The 16,531-nt window shown below is 42.4% G+C and overlaps 1 protein-coding gene and 1 pseudogene across 2 annotated transcripts in view; one reads left to right on the top strand and one right to left on the bottom strand.

Moving 5' to 3' along the window:
• Positions 1 to 356: 356 nt before the first annotated feature.
• Positions 357 to 16,531, top strand: part of crabp1a (cellular retinoic acid binding protein 1a) — a 39,376-nt gene continuing 23,201 nt past the window's right edge. Inside the window, exons 1-2 of the mRNA XM_085168740.1 lie at positions 357 to 739; positions 4,600 to 4,778. Coding sequence (XP_085024866.1) covers positions 670 to 739; positions 4,600 to 4,778 — 249 coding nt within the window. The 5' untranslated portion in view covers positions 357 to 669. The remainder of the gene's footprint in view (positions 740 to 4,599; positions 4,779 to 16,531) is intronic.
• On the bottom strand, positions 12,119 to 15,712 carry LOC146515136 (uncharacterized; annotated as a pseudogene). The gene is made up of 2 exons (XR_014875402.1): positions 15,468 to 15,712; positions 12,119 to 15,005 (listed from the first exon to the last, which is right to left on the bottom strand). The product of XR_014875402.1 is annotated as an uncharacterized LOC146515136 (transcript).

Genomic DNA, 16,531 nt, shown 5'->3' on the forward strand with positions numbered 1-16,531 from the left:
CTGTGTTTGTGGTTCACGATGTGTTTTAAGCTCATTCGGTTTAACCTAATATCTCACAGGATCTGTAGAAGTGCACAAAAATCTGTCTTCAAAATCAATAAAACCTGTGACCTGATATATTTTCTGCCTTTGGATCCAGCTTGTTAATTACTATGAAAGCAACCTTTCACACTATGGCTACTCCTAAAGCAGCTGTTGACAAACTGCTGGTCTATAAATACCCTTTAAAAGAATGAATTTAGTCTTCCTGATCCCCAGAGAGAGCAGACGTGTCAGTCTTGTTCTCCTGTATTAATGGGACAGAGCGTCCGGGCGGTGGGGGGAGGGGGGGAGGGACCTGCACTGCCTCTCATTAAAGACAGTTGCTAAAAAGGAGCTGAAGACATCCAGCATCCAGCACACCGAGACGCACGGATGAAAAAAGCGGCAGGAGTGTGTGTGTATATGTGTGTGTGAGTGAGCGTCTGTCTGTGTGAATAAAGAAACAGAAACAATTGGGTGTTAACAGTGTGAGCGGGAGGCTGAGCCCAGAACAGAGGACACGGGAGCGCAGCGAAAGAGAAGGAGGGTGAGAAAGAGTCAAAGAGAGACAGAGGAGAGAGCAAAGAGCGAGGAGAGATCATCAGAGCGTGGAACAGGTTCTTTCTGGAGCCCTCAGCCTCAGCAGACATGCCTAACTTTGCTGGCACCTGGAAGATGAAGAAGAGCGAGAATTTTGATGAACTTCTCAAAGCTCTAGGTAAGCCCTCTCTATCCTTCCCTCGGTCTCCTCCACAGCCAGAGCCACATCCCTGTGCAAGGCTGACTATCCATCATGCCCATATAGGAAAAGGGCTTTTCTTGTTCTTTGGGAATGGCATTCCTGACTTCCGACAACATCATATTGTTCGGAGAAGCTCCCTGGGAACAGGAGGCAGAGAACGGAGAGATGCTGCCGCAGGGAAATCCCTTGGCTTTAAGGGAGATAAGAAACAGTGGATGCTAAATTCCACCCTAAACAGACGTTGTATTGTTACATGGGGAGGAAAACGGGGGGTGCACAACATTATTCATGTTAAGCATTTAAGTAGGGCATGCATTAATGCCAGGGGAGGTCTCTGGAGCCCAGTGTTTTCTCTCGCCTCTGTTCTTTTTTCTTTGTTTTTTCACCCTTCTTAAAACTGATGGTTGTGATGGTTTAGGTTCAGACCAGTTTAACTGGGTCATTCAATTGTGTTGCAGTGTTTAGTCACGCTGGCAGCGCCGAGGCAGGCAGGGCACGGCAAAGGGCCGCCTGTCTTTAGAATAATGCAGAACCCTTCAGGGAGAAGTTCCACTGTGAGAGGTTCCAGGAACTCTCCCGAACTGCTGACACCAAAGACTGGATTAAGATTCAAAATGTTAATGGACACTTCTGGTTTTAGCATAAAAAAAATCACCCAGGTCTAATCTATGTCATTTAATATCAATATGGATGCTGGTCGTATCTACTGTATCTGGTCTCCTGACATGTTTGAAAAATGTCTTCTGGTTTGAACCTATAGCCTTAGTTGGAGATCACTGAGGCAAAGACTGAAACAATGCTGGTTTCAGTTTTTATGGATAAATAAATTAACATCACACTTCTTTCATTTCCAGCCTCTATTTATATGGAGTCATTAAGGAGTTTGGAAAGTTCACTAAAGTAGTTCTCAGCACCTCTCCAGCAACCCCCCCCCCCCCCTCCCCATTTTGTGTTTGACATTCACCAGGCAGCAGCTGATCTGGCCTTAACTCTAATGGGGAAATCAGTCACTCTGCTAGTTTAGCACCTCATCCATTCAGGAACACATTAACATCTGCCACGTCAGATCACCCGGTAGCTCTTACATAAGGACCCCATCAATGAAAATGAGAGAGGGCAGTGATGGGCAACTGACGTGGATGCCAGTGCTGCGGCCTCCACTTTCCATCAACATCTTTATAATTATTTCTTGGCTCAGAGGTTTCCCCTGCAGAAAGAGGGGACAATGTGCAGAACAAAATGACCTGATGTGTGCAAACCTGCATCCAAAGCATGTTGTAAATACTCAATAGAAACTTTAGTCAAGTTGTTAGCACCGTTAGCACCGTTTATAGACCTTGAGACATGCATGCAAATTAAATTCAAAGGAAATGCAGCCTTTTTAGACATGAGGACAGCCTGCTGGTCGCACTGATCCTCATGCATATTTAATGCTAAAAAAAAACCCCCAAACCACTCTGTGATCTCCTTAGACCATGCGTGGGGTCAAGTAAACTGTCAAATGTGTTTTGAATCCTGACTGTTAACACAGCGGTTTGGGGATAGAATGATCTGAGCTAATTAGTGATTGGGAAATGAAACACTTGATGTTGTTTGCAAGCTTATAAACTGCCTATGGATGGAACTGTAAGTCGGCTGTTGGTAGGAGAAGGGCACTGAGACATAAAAGAGCCAGGGTTTTGGCAGGACGCAAGGCCAGATGGTCTTGCGGACTCAAACCAGGCATGCCAAACACTTGTCACACGCCTGCATGGAGCCACGTGCAGGATCACCACTTTTGCACCCGTCAAACAAAAGGAGAAAGTCAATGCTGACCTGACCTGACATCCTCAACAGTTTGTTTCCTTTCCTTGCAGACATGGCTGAATAATCCCTCACAGTGAGTTTAGTGCCAAAAATTGCACACATTTCTCCAAGTTTTGTGAAATAGTTGTGGGCTCTGCCCGAGCCACAGAGCATTTATTGTGTTTTTACTCACAAATGCGTTGCTGTCATTCTTGGTTAATATTCAAACATGTTTGGATGCAAACACAAACCAATACAAGGAAACCCGCAGTCAGCTTGTCTCACTATATTTAAGGTCCTGAGCTGATAGAAACTGGCATGCAAGCCCAGAGAAGACTATCTGGGTGGGGCTGAGGGTATATTGATGGCTGGTTTTCTACATCTCGTATCAGCAGAACGATATTTCTCTTTGTCACATGTAGAATTTTGTTAGTTAATGTACAGAATAAACAGCATGTCCCACTTTTTCTCATAACGTGTCAAAATTAAACAAAAAAAAAATCAAACACTATATCTTTACTAAAACAGACTAAAAAGACTTTTTGTTTTTGGAAATCTGTATTTGACTTCTTTTCAACTACAAGTCAATCTTCCTCTCCATGTTAAATTCAACTTTATTTTATTTATATAATGCCAAATAAAAACAGCCGTCACCTTGAGGTGTCTTGTGTTATAAGGAAAATAATAATAATAATAAAACCCCAACATTTAAATGTTCTCCTTTGAGCAAGCACTTGGTGACAGTGGGAAGGAAAAACTCCTTTTTAACAGGAAGAAACCTCCAGCAGAACCAGGTTCAGGGAGGGGGCATCTGCCATGACTGGTTGGGGGAGGGAGACAGGACAAAAGACACAATGATTAAGAGAGCTAGAGATGAATAATAACTAATAGTTAAATGCAGAGTGGTGTATAAACACAGAGTGAAAAGAGCTGAAGAAGAAACACTTGGTGCATCATGGGAAATCCCCAGACCCCCAGAGGCCTATTGCAGCAAAACTAAGGGATGATTCAGGTTCACCTGATCTATCTCTCACTATAAGCTTTATCAAAAAGGAAAGTTTTAAGTCTAATGTGAAAAGTAAAGAGAAAGTCTGTCTCCTGAATCCAAACTGGGAGCAGGTTCCACAGAAGAGCGGCTGAAAGCTAAAAGGCTCTTCCTCCCACTCTACTTTTGAATATCAGAGGAACCACAAGTAACCACACTGGCAGGCGTGTGGGGTGGCTCATTCCTTGGAAACGAAGACCATGCAAGACCATTTCTGACATCCATATCTCTGCCCTTGCTGACTGCTGACCAACTTATTTAGGAGCTGACTGATGGTCAGTCTCATGCGCTGAGTCAGACTATGAATTGAAGATGCTGGTGTAGCTGATCTAGTTGAGCAGGTGACCCAAGTATTAAAGGCTGAAGTCCTTGTTTGTGGGATCTAGGCTCGAGTCTGATCCAGACCATTTCCTGTGTGTCCCTCACTCTCTCCCCTCTTTCCTGCCAACTGTCTGCCTTGCACTATCCAGTAAAGCCAAAAGGTCTCACAATCTGAAAACTATTTCAAATCCTTCTCTCTTCTAAAATCTGAGCAGAGAGAATTTTTGCCATCTTGATCATGTGACTGGAACCTTGTGAAGTCACTTAACATGTTTTAATTTTTGCTTTTAATGGAAAACGAGCCAAAGCCAAAGAGCCCAACATTGAAATATTAATAAAACAAAAGAAATTTGGTTTTGGTGAACACCAAAAATGGGTCCCAGAGACAACAAGAGCAAACATAAGGGATAATATTGTGACTCCAAGCACATACCACTGAGTCTGGGTAGAAAAGCCACACCCAACCATTATTCAAACCTTCTGTTTGTGAAGGGCAACCAGTCAGAAGAAAGATTGCATAAGGGGAGAGGAAGTAAAAGGTTTTTTAGACAGTGGAGAGTTTAAACAACTTTAAAACATCATAAAGGATATTTTGAAACGATAAATTAGTGAAACCCAGCTACAATCGTGAGACCGACCTTTGTTTCTCCCTCTTGTTGACCTGGTTCGGGTCGTGTCCATCCAGGAGTGAACGCCATGCTGAGGAAGGTGGCCGTGGCAGCGGCCTCCAACCCTCATGTGGAGATCCGTCAGGACGGGGAGCAGTTCTACATCAAAACCTCCACCAGTGTGCGCACCACTGAAATCAACTTCCACATCGGTGAAGAGTTTGACGAGGAGACGGTGGATGGACGGAAATGCAAGGTAAATTTGGTGAGAAGTAAAAAGATCAAGTGGTAACCTTAAGTTAAATGTGGTCCAGAATAAAGGCTAAAACTAACTAAGTCTATTTTTTTTTTGGGCTTAGTTTGGTTTAGTTTAAAGGTATGTTTTAGGCTGTTCTAGCAGGCTCAATTTTGTCTCTCAGGTTCTTGAAAATGTTAATTTTGCATATTATTTGGCAAATTAAAAACAGAAAATAATGGGACGGTCTGGAATACAAGAGCACCACTGTCAAAATGATTTTATTTTCATTTATTGTTAAAATAAATAAAAAATCAGCAGAACTGGCTCTTTGAAAACAGTCCACTTACTTAAAAAGAAAAATCCACAAACCGATCACTTAATGCAGAACTTATTTTCTTTCTGCCTTCTAAAACCCCTATGTCGGTGGTTTCAGAGACACAAAGGTGTCATAAATATTTATACCCTGTCACTAGCACAAGCCCCTTGAGGTCCACATGTCCTTCTGTAAAGTGGTACAAGAGGCAGGTGTAGCTCTGTAGAGAGAAAGAGATTTCAAAACAAGATGTGTGGATTTTACTGAGCAATCGAGTCATAATTTCTGGATGGAAAAAAAAAGACACTGCTATTGAGATTTTTGAATTATATCTGTGGTGCTTATGAGAACCACATTGCTTTACTCCCCTTCGCTTTCCCTTTTCCCCACCCTCATTTAAATGTTAAGCTCTATCTTTTTCTTTTTTTTTCAAACACAATAATTTTTGTGCTGTTTTTCTGCGAAGCAAATAAGATGCAAAGCAGATGGTTTATGTTACAGTCACCCATGTGTTAGGATAAGCTTGATTAATGGTGTGACTGTGGGACCACAAACCCACTGTGGGGACTCGCCTCCCATGTGCTGCAACAGAAGTCCCCTGAAGGTGGACACAGAAACTTTTAAAAAAAAATCAGAATTAGTTTAAGTGTAAGGGTTAGGATGTGGTGGGTATTGCCCCTGAACTGCTGACAAAGTGCCTTAGAGTTCATTAAAGTTGGCTTAAGCATTTTATACAGATCATTGCAGCTGTTTGAAAAAAGAAAAAAAGCATGCACTAATGTGAGGTTTAAATCAGCAGGCATCCTTCAACACATTTATTTCATGAAAAGATGTGACATATAAGCACAATGTTGTAATCTTTGGTACGTCTCAAATAGTTGTCTTTGGTCTTCTTTTCCAGCAGATATTACACACAATTGGCTTCATGCTTTAAACTGTCTGCATTGTTTGTACTCCTGGTAATTCTTTCTGTCTTCAAAGGCCCGAATGAGAAAATTAATACCTCCTCACAGTCCCATCTATTGGTATCGTGCTCACGTCAGAGCAGAGAGATTAAGGGCACTGGTGAGAGTTTCTCTCTGAACCTCTGCAGTCCCCGAGGGAGGACTCATTCATCCTCAAAAGCAGCTAAAGTTTTGACACAGACATACATATACATATACATATATATGTGTGTATGTGTGTGTGTGTGCCCCAGGGGGAGCAGAGTGGACTAAGGATTTAATAAAATTGTTCATTTAATAACAAATCCCAGTAAAGCAACAGTCACTCAATGTGTAATTCATAATTACAACAATCTGCACATCTGAGGGGAGGAAATGTAGACATCCTGAACTAACAGCTGTACTCTGTTGCTTGTGATGATAGTGAGCTCGTCTCTTAGAGACATCTCTCGATACGATCTGAACAACAAGGCATTTACATCATCCGTAAAGTGAATATGCAGGCTGCACAATTAAATAAAGAGGAAGCGGGGATCGATTAAGCCTGATAAGGCCCATGTGAAAACTGACCTTCTTAGAGTTGAGCGCCACCTGTGTCTGCATATCAACGAATAAAATGATCTCATATGATCAGTTGCACTCCTCTAAAGTTGACCTAATAGAAAATTAATCACTTGACTTCTGTCACTTACATCATCTGCATTCAGTCATTTCCTGATATTACAGAGATAATATTTATGTACTGTAAATGGAGACGTGGACGTTTTTCTACTTTACTTTGTTACTGTAATATCATTAGTTACTTTATGTAGTTTATACGTGATGTCATATTGTTTATTGCTATAAATGTCAAATCTGTGTGAAAGAAGGAAGAAAAATGAACTTAGAGTATTTAAACATTTGATTTGAACATTGATTTAAACCAGACCTTCCCAAAGTGTGGGGCCCACCCCCTAGGGGGGCGCAAAGCCATTGCAAGGGGGGCGCGGTGTGAAAAGGGGGGGGAAAAAACAAAACGCTTGGACACTGCTAGCATGGGGCGCCTACAGAAACGCAAAGCAGGAGATAAAGCATAGCTGAATATGTTTCCAAACCAACTTCATTCTAAGCCTAAGACTAGAAAATATGGTGAAGCATATCTTCCCCTTGGCTTCACCTGCACAAGTGCAAAGGTAGGTCTCCCCTGCAGAATTGGTTTTCCCTGTGTCGGGAGCAGCGCTGGGGTGTTCAAATCACGGACAAACAGTATCCCACAGTTGTTTATGTTTTTAAACCCATTTTGCACAGAGAAGCATTTTTTGAAAAATGTATTGATAGCAATGTTGAATATTATAGCACATGAAAAAAACAACTACACATAAAATAATTACACCATGAAGCCTCTGCCTTTATAAATGGAGGGACTGTAACTGCGTGTGTATGTAAGCCTGTAAAACCTGAAGATAATCAGATTAACAGTATTTTGTCTCTATCTGTCATTCTGCAATTCATCTCATGTAAACAACAACGTGGTGCACAGCGTGATGTGAAAAAAGGCACATACCTTTGACGTTGCGTGACCAACTCTGTATTCCTCGTCCACACGTAAACGCAAAAAAGGAGTTTTAAAAAAAAATCTCAGTTTTCTGTGTTTCGAAACGCCGTTTAGGTGTGGACGAAACAGCTGCGTTTTCAAAAATACCCCTGTAGTTGTGGACACAGGGTAAAATAGTTAGTAGTTTATTTTATTACTACCTGTAATTTATTGCATATTACTTGTATTTGCTTAATTGTCAACTAAATGTTTGAGGTGTGAAATAAACCGCAATGGAGCAAAATATGGGTGTGTGTGGTTGGAGGATGTGTTTGTGCGTGTGCGTGCACGTGTGCACGCGCGAGAAGGGGGCTGGGCGCCAACATTTTTCTTGTAAAATAAAGGGGGGCCTAGCAAAAAAAGTTTGGGAGCCACCGATTTAAACATCTGTCTTTCTGGGCCTATAATTGATATAAAAATTATTGTATGTAAGAGGGAAAAACATATCTAGTCTTAATTTGGGTTGTGGTACTTAGAGGAGACATACAACTGAGCATAAAAGTTAACATGACTAAATTGAGGATTTTTTTTCCACACGTGCGGATTTGCAACAAGCATTTTAAAAGCAAGATAGTCACTTTTACATTTGCCTGTGTTCAACAAGAATATGGAGCTGCACAGCAGAAATCCTGTAGCTAGGAGGGATTCTGTATCTAGCAGTAAGCTGTCACCCTGCTATAAGTGCCAGGAGAAAAGTAGCTTGGAATAAGTGAGAGCTGTGCTGCAGTATATTCACCTATGTGAATATAGAAAGTGCAGTGCAGAGAGTTACATAACAGATGTGCGAATGAGAATCTTGTCGACCTTCTCAAACCTATATGAATTTGGAGATCAGTCATATTTTTAAAATACTTTGATAAGATATTGTCAAATATTTGTCAAATATTTGAACTTTTAGCTCCTTTCCTCTGATTGGCTGCCCCTTTTAGAAGATTTAAACAACAGGTGGGTGGGGCATCTGCACCTGACATCACTATATTGGGAATACTGCCACTCTTTAACATCATACAGAGATTAGTCTTATCCACTGGCTCACTGGGTTTACTTGTACAGTACACACATGAACCTACATGAACTCCATATCTAAAACTCTGTTAATGGTAATATTAGCAACCATCATTAAAACATAAAGAGGTTCCCTTTTAATGTTAATCTACTTCATTGCAAAAAATGATCAAAAAACACGCTATACCTTTATCATCTATTCGTGAGGGACTGAAGTCGTTTAGAGGCCTTTTTTCTTTTTATTTGAATTGGGCATTGATATTCAGTAGCATCTTTCACAGTTTTCAAGCTGCTTTTCTTTATCCTGTATTACGTAATTTCCCCGCCAGCTTGCTGTTCCAAAAAGCTAGACAGTTGTCTGGTTCCATTTTGAAATCTGTAATGGAAAAGTTAACATACCGAAATATTCCTGGGCAACAGGACGGAGTGAAATTCCTGCTTGTGGAGAAGAAATTCTGCACACGGAAAGGAAAATGTGTAATTGCATGCATGCCTGAGAAATTGGAGATACAGTGTGTATTTATCCCAAACCACAGCATCCCTGTGGGTATTTGGACTGAACTCATTAACAGTTTGAGCCTTGTATCGCTCTCTCTGTAGCACTGCAGATAATACGTGAATGCTTTAGCTGCACTCACCGGATAACATGTGACACACAGACTTGTTGTCTTTACCTTTTGTTTTATGGTTTGATCTACATGTTGCAGCCAGGGGGAGCAGACATGACCCATTTTATATGACAGCGTTGGCTCCTTCTGTCTGAGCCCTGGGGCTGGGCTACACAGCTCGCAGCATCTCTGCTAGGAAGGCGACAAGTCAAGTTACCGTCACACATTTCTCACCTCTGGTTGCTTGGGTTAGCGCACTACTTTGTCATGAATTGATTCGTCACTGCTTTTAGGGGCAAAAGGCTTTATGAGAGACAAAAGGTACAGGCAGAGGTGTGCCTGACCCTGGATTTGAAATTGTCTTTAAATTAAAGTGGCTGTCGGGCCACTTTAAATAGGGGTTTATATTTATTGTGTTTGGCTTAATCAAATTTGTGTTATAGCATGTACAGTAGGGGAAATAATTATTCAATCCACTTCTGAATTTGTTTGTTCACTCACGAAGAAATGAACAGTACATATTTTTTATGGCAGCTTCATTTTACTGGAGACAGAATAACAACAAAAAAAGACGGAGGATAAGAACCTCCGTCCCTCAGCCCGAATACTGAAAATGGGTCATGGATGGGTCTTCCAGCAAGACAAAGACCCAAAACAGCCATTTCAACAAAGGAGCGGCTAAAGAAGAACACATTAAGGTCATGGAGTGGCCTAGCCAGTCTCCAGACTTCAGTCCTTCAAGTTGTTGAGCAGCAGCCAAGAAACCTAAAGGAGTCCACCCTGAGATGTCTGCAAACTGACCAACTTCAAGAAATGTCTTACCACCAACAAGGGCTTGTCCAAAAATTAGATAATGTTCACGTCTTTGCAAGACTTACAAATTCAGCAGGGGACCAAATATTTTAAATTATAATATGAATAATAATAACAAAAAAAGTCTTCTAGCTAGTTTTGATGTGCAGCAAATTCTTCTCGTTCTGGATTCTGACTGATCCCATGTTTCTCTCCTGAGACCACAGAGTGTCTGAAACAAGTGAAAAAAGAGGAGATGGTTGCAAAACAGCAGGACATTTTCACAGAAAAGAAAATGACAACAACCTCAGTGTTGTACTGAGTTCAGCCACTAATTAAGGGTTATGCAAACAGTGCTGAACAAATACCGGACACTCACGGGAGACTGAAACTGAAAACACTGTATAGCATTGATGGTTCAACATTACAAGGAGAATTATTTTTTGCAGTTGCCAATTTACAGATAAAGCAACACTATTATTTATTTGAAGCCGGTCTTTCCAATATGTACCCAATCTTAAGCTTATTTAACCACTTACTGTGTATTAAACTACTAAATAGACCATTATTACCACTGAGCTCCCTGCAGTTTGTTGCTGGCAAGGCTTTAATGCCCCCCTTTGTCTTAAAACAGCTGTTTAGCTTAAGGCTTTAAATCAAAACAGTAAAGCTGCAGGGAGATGAAAGGTGATGAAATGCCCCACATAATCACGATTTTATTTTAAACACAATTAAAAATACTGCTGCACATTTCAAGGTAAAAATGAAGCAATGGTGGTCAGTTCCCTTGTGTGGCAATTATTACACAATCCTAGAGCAAAACCTGCAGAAGGCAGGACCCGCTGACCCTGGCACATGTGCCACAGGGGCGAGAGGGAGTGCGCGGGTGTTGGCGAGGTCTCAGGTGGATGAGGTTGGCAGAGAAGCCCTAAGTGGGTTTTAGCCTTCAGGCTTGGCTGCACCAGTGGTTAAAAGGATTACAAACTGATCTGCACCTTGTGAAGAGCAGAGGGCTTATTAACACCACCACAAGGTTAAAAAGCTCCGGTTAATCTGTGCAAGTGTGGTAACTGATAAGGTGCTTCCTGTCAATGCCAGAGGTGACAGCGAAAGTTAAAGGAGATACGCTTTAGTGGAGAGAGGTGGTTATTATTAGGTAATTTACTACCTGCAATTGTGGTTTTTGCATTTGTAAATGTAAAAAATCATCTGAGCACAACATAGCAAAGAGCACTTTCTTCATTTATGCTGATGGGCAGCACTGATGACGGTGGTGTCCTTTTTGCAAACGAACCACTGTAACACCGGCTAATGATAAAAAATTTCTTTCTAAGGGCAGACCGTTTACCTTTTGCTTAGTCAAGTTTCACATGACCTCGATGTACATCTTAGAAAAATACTGCTGTGTCTAACGCTTTAATAAATACCCAGTGATTTTCATAATTCCACCTAATGTTGTGTGTAGCACTTCAACCTAAAGAGCGATGCTTTCAATGACAAAAAATTAAAAAAAAAAAATGAAAAAATTATAGGAAATGATGCAATAATTATGATATCTTAATCTGATTCATTGGTATTGTTCGTACACCATCGTAATAGTGCTGGTACAAGATCAGCAGTACAACTGACCAATCGCGTTGTTCAATTAGCACTAGCCTTAAAGCTAGCTAACACTCGGATGTCAGATCGGATATGCTGCTTGGTAAAGTGTTTATTACATTGTATAAATTAATAAAGAAAAGAGTGGAAGTGTTTACCATTTTTACCACAAGGGAGTTTTGTATAATCAATCACATTTTTTTTCTTTTTTCCCCACATCGCAAAGCTATGACATCACAACAACATGATTGGTCAATTGCGATGTTGATCCTTGCTCAACATTATTATGATAATGGCGGAAGAACACCAACTCTGGGGTCTGAGACGCACTGTCACTACCCAATCCGTACCGGAAACCCGATCGGTTCCCCGCATGCGCAAATCTCACGTCACTTCCTCTCTTTGCCAACATTGCGACATTCAATATATTTGAATGATACGGTTAGCGCCCAGTTAGCTCCTAGCATTTCTCAGCAGCTCTGCCTCCTTTCTGACTACCGGGTCATTTAAACAATGGATAATCCGTATAGTCAAAGGAGCTTGCAAAGAAAAGCGTCTGGACTTCTTTAAGTTACTTGAAGACGTTTCACCTCTCATCCGAGAAGCTTCTTCAGTTCTAAGGTCAAATGGTGGAGAGTCCCAGATATAAACCTAGTGGGAGTTTCCCCCCACAGAGGGACAAAAGGACCCCCTGATGATCCTCTAATCGCCTGAGCTAAGGTGTGGAACTGGGTGTGGGTCCCAATCAGCCAGAGTTTCGGGTGAGTTCATTGTGAAACCTGGCCCCACCTTATCATGCGAATTCCTGAGGTCAGATGTCCCAGGGTGTGAGTGGGCGTTAAGGCGTCTGGGAAGGGATCTCAAAACTGGATTATAGATGGCAGAGAGTTGGTGTCGTAAACCACCGCCTCTGTTCAAAGATGGTTGCTCACAGTGGACATAGATGGCTTCTTTCACTCCTCTTTCAAACCATCTGTCCTCTCTGTCCAAAATGTGAACATTGGCATCCTCGAAAGAGTGTCCTTTATCCTTAAGATGCAGATGGACAGCTGAGTCTTGTCCTGTGGAGGTGGCTCTTCTGTGTTGTGCCATGCGCTTGTGAAGTGGCTGTTTGGTCTCTCCAATGTAGAGGTCTGGGCATTCCTCGCTGCACTGTACAGCATACACCACATTGTTAAGTCTGTGTTTTGGCGTTTTGTCTTTCGGGTGAACCAGTTTTTGTCTGAGTGTTTTGCTGGGTCTGAAGTACACCGGGATGTCATGCTTGGAGAAAACCCTCCTGAGTTTCTCTGATACACCGGCTACATAGGGGATGACAATGTTGTTGCGTCTGTCCTTCTTATCCTCCCTCGCTGGTGTCTGATCTTCTTTTCTGTGCCTCTTTGCTGACTTTAAGAACGCCCATTTAGGATAGCCGCACGTTTTGAGTGCTTCCTTTACATGTGTGTGTTCCTTCTTTTTTCCTTCAGGCTTAGTGGTGTAGGGTCCTGATTACTCCAAGTTTGTGTTCCAGAGGGTGATGGGAGTCAAACAGGAGGTACTGGTCCGTGTGTGTGGGCTTCCGGTAAACTTCGATGTTGAGGTTGCCATTCTCTTCAATGTGCACAGCGCAGTCCAGGAAAGGCAAACAGTCGTCCTTTGTGTCTTCCCTGGTGAACTTGATGTTTTTATCCACAGCGTTGATGTGCGCAGTGAAGGATTCCACTTCTTGTGTCTTGATTTTGACCCAGGTGTCGTCTACATATCTGTACCAGTGGCTGGGTACTCTTCCTTTGAAAGAGCCAAGAGCCTTCCTTTCCACTTCCTCCATGTAAAGGTTGGCTACAATAGGTGACACGGGGGAGCCCATGGCACAGCCATGTTTTTGTCTGTAATAGCCTTCGTTGTATTTGAAATATGTAGTGGTGAGGCAGAGGTCTAACAGTGTGCAAATCTGATCGGGTGTGAAGTTGGTCCTGTCCTCCAAGGAGTTGTCTTCTTGTAGTCGTTTTCTGACAGTCTCCACTGCCTCCGTGGTGGGTATGCACGTGAAGAGAGAGACTACATCAAAGGACACCATGGTTTCATCTGGATCCAGGGTAAGTTTCTGGACCTTGTCAGTGAAGTCGGTGGAGTTCTTGATGTGGTGTGGGGTGTTCCCCACGAGAGGAGCAAGGATGGTAGCAAGGTGTTTTGCAATGTTATAAGTGGCTGAGTTTATGCTACTGACTATGGGTCTGAGTGGGACAGCTTCCTTGTGGATTTTTGGAAGTCCGTAAATGCAGGGTATGGCATCCCCTGGGTAAAGGCGGTGATAAGTAAGGCGGTCAATGATTTTGTCCTTTTCCAAGTCTTGAAGGCAAGCTATAACTTTCTTTTTGTAGCTGCTTGTGGGGTCTCGCTTTAAGGCTTCGTAGGTATTGTTGTCACTGAGGAGAGTAGTGATCTTTGTATGGTAATCTGTAGTGTTTAGGACCACGGTGCATCTTCCCTTATCCGCTGGTAAAACAGTGATGTTGTGGTCTTTGCTCAGGGAAGCGACGGCCTTCTTTTCCTGTATTGTGAGGTTGGACGGAGGGACTTTGGCACTGGAGAGGGTGGCTGAGACTTTCATCCTGATTTGCTCTGCTTCTGTCTGTGATAATTTATTAATCCGTATGGCAGATTCTGTGGCTGTGATGAGGTCCACTATGGGCAACTGTTGTGGAGAAATGGCAAAATTGAGACCTTTGGCTAATATTCTCTTTTCAGGTTCAGTGAGATTCCTGTCTGAAAAGTTCTTAACCCATTTCTCCTGACTGTCTTCAGGTGTGTTTTCTTCTATGGGTTGTGTAGGTTCAGATTCAGAATGAGGAGTGTGTGTTTTTGAAAGCAAGGTGTGAAATTTCCTGCGTTGTCTTTCTTTTCCTTTCGAGTGTTGGGCCCGCTGAGCCTTGTCCACAAACTTGTAAACCTCTTCTAAGATTGGAGAGGGTAGAAGGGTTTCCAGTTCCTGCAGAGTCTGGCTGATCTTGATCTGGAGGGCATCTATAGTGAAATGGACCTGTCTTATCCTTTCACTTAAAAGGTGATTTTGCGCTCTCTGTAGAATCAAGTCTGCTCTGTATCCCCTGACAGTGGATCCAAGGCGCAGGCTCTTAGGAACAACTCTGGTTTGTCTGCATCTTAGGTTGAAACGGAGATGGTTCCTATAATCCGCTAGTTTCCTTGATTCCCTTTCATACTCCCGCACCAGTTGAAGGGTGTTCCTCCCAAAATGTACGGCAATATGACTGTCAAGCTCTTTAAGTTTGTGCAGCTTCCCCGCTTGAAAGGGATTGACGCATCTACCACAGGTGTTTAACTGGATTTCACTCAATGACCAGGCAGATCTTTTGTTTTCCTTTTTCTTTAATCTTCTTTTTCGGCCATAGTCAGCCATAGGTGAAAAACCTTTAAATACAAACCAAAACCCAAATTACAAATTATGTTTGTTATCACACATCTGCAAATATTGTAAACAATCCCAAACACATTTTCTTTTTTAAACACATCAATGCAGTGCGTAAGCTTTGTAGTACAAGTTTTACTTGAGTATTTTTAAATGATCAAATTATGTAATTCACTAACAATTGTACATACACCTTGAGAAATACTGCTTTCTATTAAAGTGCCAAATTAAATGATCAATCTGCATTAGAACTTAAGCAGTACAATAGTGTTTATAACCAGCTTCTCTTAACCATATGCAAGCATTAACAGTCTTCCATATGCAGACCAACAAACAATGGTACCGCTCGTAAACAGGCGACCAACTGACGGCACAGTGCTAATGCTACGTAAGCTAGCGGCAGCCGCGATTCTTTAGCAACTCGCTTCAAAGTCTTTTAACATAGTCAGCAACCATTTCCTTACCGGCTGCCTCCCTGGCTTTGTAGATACTTCAGTTCCACACAATATCTATGTTGGTAATAACTTATTGAAAGAATTATGCTGGGCTTTTCCCGTAAGTGGCAACTTCCTGTTGCTCCCCCGTTCGCCTTCTTTTTTCCTTCCCGACAGAAACCCAGACACAAGATTAGTTCCGCCCTCCAGTCTGTCACTTTTACTTTTTTGCCTCAGGGCTCTCCACCTCCTACTCGGTTTGACTTGACAATGACTGTCAGAAAACGACTACAAGAAGACAACTCCTTGGAGGACAGGACCAACTTCACACCCGATCAGATTTGCACACTGTTAGACCTCTGCCTCACCACTACATATTTCAAATACAACGAAGGCTATTACAGACAAAAACATGGCTGTGCCATGGGCTCCCCCGTGTCACCTATTGTAGCCAACCTTTACATGGAGGAAGTGGAAAGGAAGGCTCTTGGCTCTTTCAAAGGAAGAGTACCCAGCCACTGGTACAGATATGTAGACGACACCTGGGTCAAAATCAAGACACAAGAAGTGGAATCCTTCACTGCGCACATCAACGCTGTGGATAAAAACATCAAGTTCACCAGGGAAGACACAAAGGACGACTGTTTGCCTTTCCTGGACTGCGCTGTGCACATTGAAGAGAATGGCAACCTCAACATCGAAGTTTACCGGAAGCCCACACACACGGACCAGTACCTCCTGTTTGACTCCCATCACCCTCTGGAACACAAACTTGGAGTAATCAGGACCCTACACCACTAAGCCTGAAGGAAAAAAGAAGGAACACACACATGTAAAGGAAGCACTCAAAACGTGCGGCTATCCTAAATGGGCGTTCTTAAAGTCAGCAAAGAGGCACAGAAAAGAAGATCAGACACCAGCGAGGGAGGATAAGAAGGACAGACGCAACAACATTGTCATCCCCTATGTAGCCGGTGTATCAGAGAAACTCAGGAGGGTTTTCTCCAAGCATGACATCCCGGTGTACTTCAGACCCAGCAAAACACTCAGACAAAAACTGGTTCACCCGAAAGACAAAACGCCAAAACACAGAC

Source organism: Neolamprologus multifasciatus, chromosome 7 (assembly GCF_963576455.1).
Source record: "Neolamprologus multifasciatus chromosome 7, fNeoMul1.2, whole genome shotgun sequence".
In the NCBI taxonomy this organism is placed as follows: Eukaryota; Metazoa; Chordata; class Actinopteri; order Cichliformes; family Cichlidae; genus Neolamprologus; species Neolamprologus multifasciatus.